This window comes from Nanorana parkeri, unplaced genomic scaffold, assembly GCF_000935625.1.
Source record: "Nanorana parkeri isolate BGI_ZX_2015 unplaced genomic scaffold, ASM93562v1 scaffold652, whole genome shotgun sequence".
NCBI classification, from domain to species: domain Eukaryota; kingdom Metazoa; phylum Chordata; class Amphibia; order Anura; family Dicroglossidae; genus Nanorana; species Nanorana parkeri.
In genome coordinates, this window is record NW_017306920.1 from 102,249 (window position 1) to 105,692 (window position 3,444).

Consider the following 3,444-nt stretch of genomic DNA (forward strand, 5'->3'; position numbering starts at 1 on the left):
TATATATATATATATATTTGCTATCTCACTAAAAACTGGCCTGGTAATGAAGGTGGTGTAAGAACCTGGTACTGTCGTGGTTAAAGAAGAACTCCCAGCATAACGATTCTTAACCCTTGCAGTGGGGCTACCCCGGCACTGCAAGGGTTAAGTGCTCGTTTTAGTCTAGGGAGCCGCCTACTTCCTAGTTCGGTTCCTACTGCCTGTCCCCTCCTCTACTCCAGCGATGGTATGTCCCACAGCATCCTCACATCCTATACACTGTATGGAATGTGATGACTCACAGGACCTTAGACCGCTGGATCCAAGAGGGAGCGAGGCTGCAGTGGGCGTTCTAACAGCCAGCCGCCTCCAAGGTTTAGGCGAGTATAACTGATATTTTTCTCCCTAGACCAAAACAAGCACTTAACCCTTGCTGTGAAGTGGTAACACCAGTGTAAGGGTTAGGAATAATTATGCCCGGAGTTCTGCTTTAAGTATACGGATGCAGAGAGCAGCATTGACGTCCTTTTGTCAGGGCCGCCCTCTTCTTCAATCAGGACTGGTCGCCGCTGGGAAAAGACCAAAGTGGATCAAGAGCATCATGTGACCAGCCAGAAGACTATTAGAAAATAGCAAGACAAGGACGATGCTTCAATAAAACCCTCATTGCATCTGCATTTCACATTTTAAGATGTTAATATTTCAAAATAAAAAAGACAATATAGAGAGCAGCAGCAGATAGGAGGAGAGCCCAGTCATGTGCCCTGCTCTATGTGACAGGTTCTTTTTAAATCACTGCCAAGTGATGACATGTAATGACAGTGGGCACAGCGCCCCCTGCAGGCGAAGCCGCCCCCCCCCCCGTGTTTACAATACGCCGTGCAGAGCATTGACGTCACGGAGGGGGCGTGACCTCCATCATTTATACACATAGAAGGCCGCGCATGCGCGCTACGCCAAGAGGGGAGTGTAAGGGAGAATGGAGGGAATAGTTACCCAGCTTGCGGAGGATCCTTTTACACTCATCCCGGCTGAAGTCCAGGAGGGTGGGCCACACCACAGGCATCCTGTCCCGACGTCCTCTGCGATCACTTAGGACTTGAAGGCATCACTCCCTGCAGACCCTGTCACTCTCCTGAGGGGGACCCCTGTGACAGAGGGAGGCTCCAGCCCGCCCTTGTCAGGGGGTACACCAATGGCGGAACACTCGAGAAGCCCTCGTAAGACGCTCGCGGAAGGAAGCCTCCCGGCTCTCCGAGGGAGAAGCCGCCGCTTGGCCAGCACAGATCCAGCGGGTTTGATTGCGGCTCCCTCTGTCAAGATGGCGCGCCGGTGACATTACGCATGCGCGGGGCTCGCTGGACGAGGCGCTCACCAAAGCTGATTGGCTGAAGGGCTTCGGAGGAAAACAGAGCTGGCGTGGGAGGTGGATGAGCGTAGAGGCCTAGGGACGGAAGCCAGCGAGGGACAATATCAAAGAAGCTACAGCGGCCCCTAGATGGAACTGCAGCACAGGAAGACTCAGCATTTCAGCTGTGAAGCGTTAGATAGTATTATTCCATTATTTAGTCCCTTGTTATCCTTTATGGGGACCAGTTTCTTTATGTTCCTTTAGTGGAACTCTTTCCCTCCAATTCCTCTGCTGGGATCAGGTTCCTCCCGTTTTTATACTACAGGGGTTGGGAACCTCTGGCCCTCCCGCTGTGGTGAAACTCCAAATCCCATGATGCATCTGTCTCTGGAAGTCATGCCTGTGGCTGTGAGAATCTTGCAATGCCTCATGGGATTTGTAGTTTCACCACAGCTGGAGGGCCAGAGGTTCCCCACCCCTATTCTACTAGGGCATGTACCTTGCCGCCCCTGCACTGGGGCCAGCACCCTGCAGCCCCTGCACTGGGGCCCAATACCCTGCCGCCCCTGCACTGGGGCCCAATACCCTGCCGCCCCTGCACTGGGGCCCAGTACCCTGCCGCCCCTGCACTGGGGCCCAGTACCCTGCTGCCCCTAAACTGGGACCAGTATCTTGCTGTTACTTTACTAGGTTCAGTTCCCGCTGTTTCATGCCGTTCTTGTACTGAGACCAGAACCTTAATGTCCTTACATAGTATACATAGTTACATAGTATTTGAGGTTGAATAAAGACATAGGTCCATCAAGTCCAACCTATTGTGTTTGTGCATTTATGAGTTGATGTGTGCGTGTATGAGTCCATGCGTGATTTTTCTGTTAGCTATACCTGTACCCCTGAATGTTTTGGTCACCCAGGAACTTGTCCAGTAGTCTCTTGAATGATTCCACGCTCTTAGCTGAAATCGCTTCCTGTGGCAGTGAGTTCCAGACCTTAACCGCTCTAACTGTGAAGAACCCCTTGCGCCCTGTGTGTTGACATTTTTTTTCCACCAATTTGTACTAGGACCGGTTCCCTGTACTGGGACCAGTATCCTGCCATGTTTGCACTTGGACCAGTCACCGCCTTCTCTCTCCCAGTGCAGGTTCCTTTCCTTTCCTAGGATGAGTTCCCCTCTGTGCGTTTTATGCAAAAGAGTAACAAAGCACCCGAAAGTTCCAAGTACATTAATAAACATTCAAAACTGCAGTTCACAGCTTTGCAAATGGCTGAACTAAGGTCTAAATTCAACTCCAAGCTTGGGATCTCTCCCAGCCCCCCACTTCACCCCTATCGAAGCAGCTCGTAACTCATAAAAAGAGAATCAGTATAATACCTTTTTCCAGGTATCTTTGCTCCTGTCTCGTTTCCTCTTCACCCTCTTCCTATCCTGGAATTGGGTGGATCCTAAATGCTGCAGACGGCAGCTCCTTGTAATGAAGTGGCAGCATTCTCCTGTCAGTCCAGGTCAAGGGGAGGAGCCATGACAGCCTGGGCTTACAGAAGGTGGTTAAATAGTGCTGGGTGTCATTCAAGCTGAAAGAGGAACAGCACTGCATGGGCGACCAGGTAAGTCTGTGGGGATCAGCACTGGAGAAGAAGTGGGTATACAACTGGAGCTGCTTTTTTCATTTTTAACTGATGACTGCAGTTGGTCTTTAATGACGATTCTGGTACTGTCGGCTCTTCTTTAATCTCACACCGAAGCACCCTGACACCATATATCAAAAGAAATGCAACAAGGCGATCAGAAGACTATGCAGTTGAGCAAGAAGTGTAAGTACCTGAATTTGACTTGCAGTTCACTATACAGCAGAGGTCGGACTGGGAGAGGTAAGCAGCAAAAGGAGCCAGTCGATTCATGGACTGTATGCACTGCAAGTAGCATGCTGACTGGAGGAGAAAGCAGTGAGAGATGAGAAAGATGAGCTCCAATAAAACAGGTATATAGTAAAAGGAAGAATCCAGCTGCACTCCGTTCCCTGCTGAATCAGTTTATTGAAGTTTGTCAGTGACACAGATGCCCCTCCGAGGTCACTGACGAACTTTCAATGAACTGATTTAGCATGGAACGG

General features: G+C 50.3%; 1 protein-coding gene across 1 annotated transcript in view; it reads right to left on the bottom strand.

Moving 5' to 3' along the window:
• EMSY (EMSY, BRCA2 interacting transcriptional repressor) overlaps positions 1-1,443 on the bottom strand; it is a 54,029-nt gene extending 52,586 nt beyond the window's left edge. Inside the window, 1 exon segment of the mRNA XM_018563311.1 lies at positions 979-1,443. Within this exon segment, the coding sequence (XP_018418813.1) occupies positions 979-1,048 (70 nt within the window). The 5' untranslated portion in view covers positions 1,049-1,443.
• Positions 1,444-3,444: the final 2,001 nt, after the last annotated feature.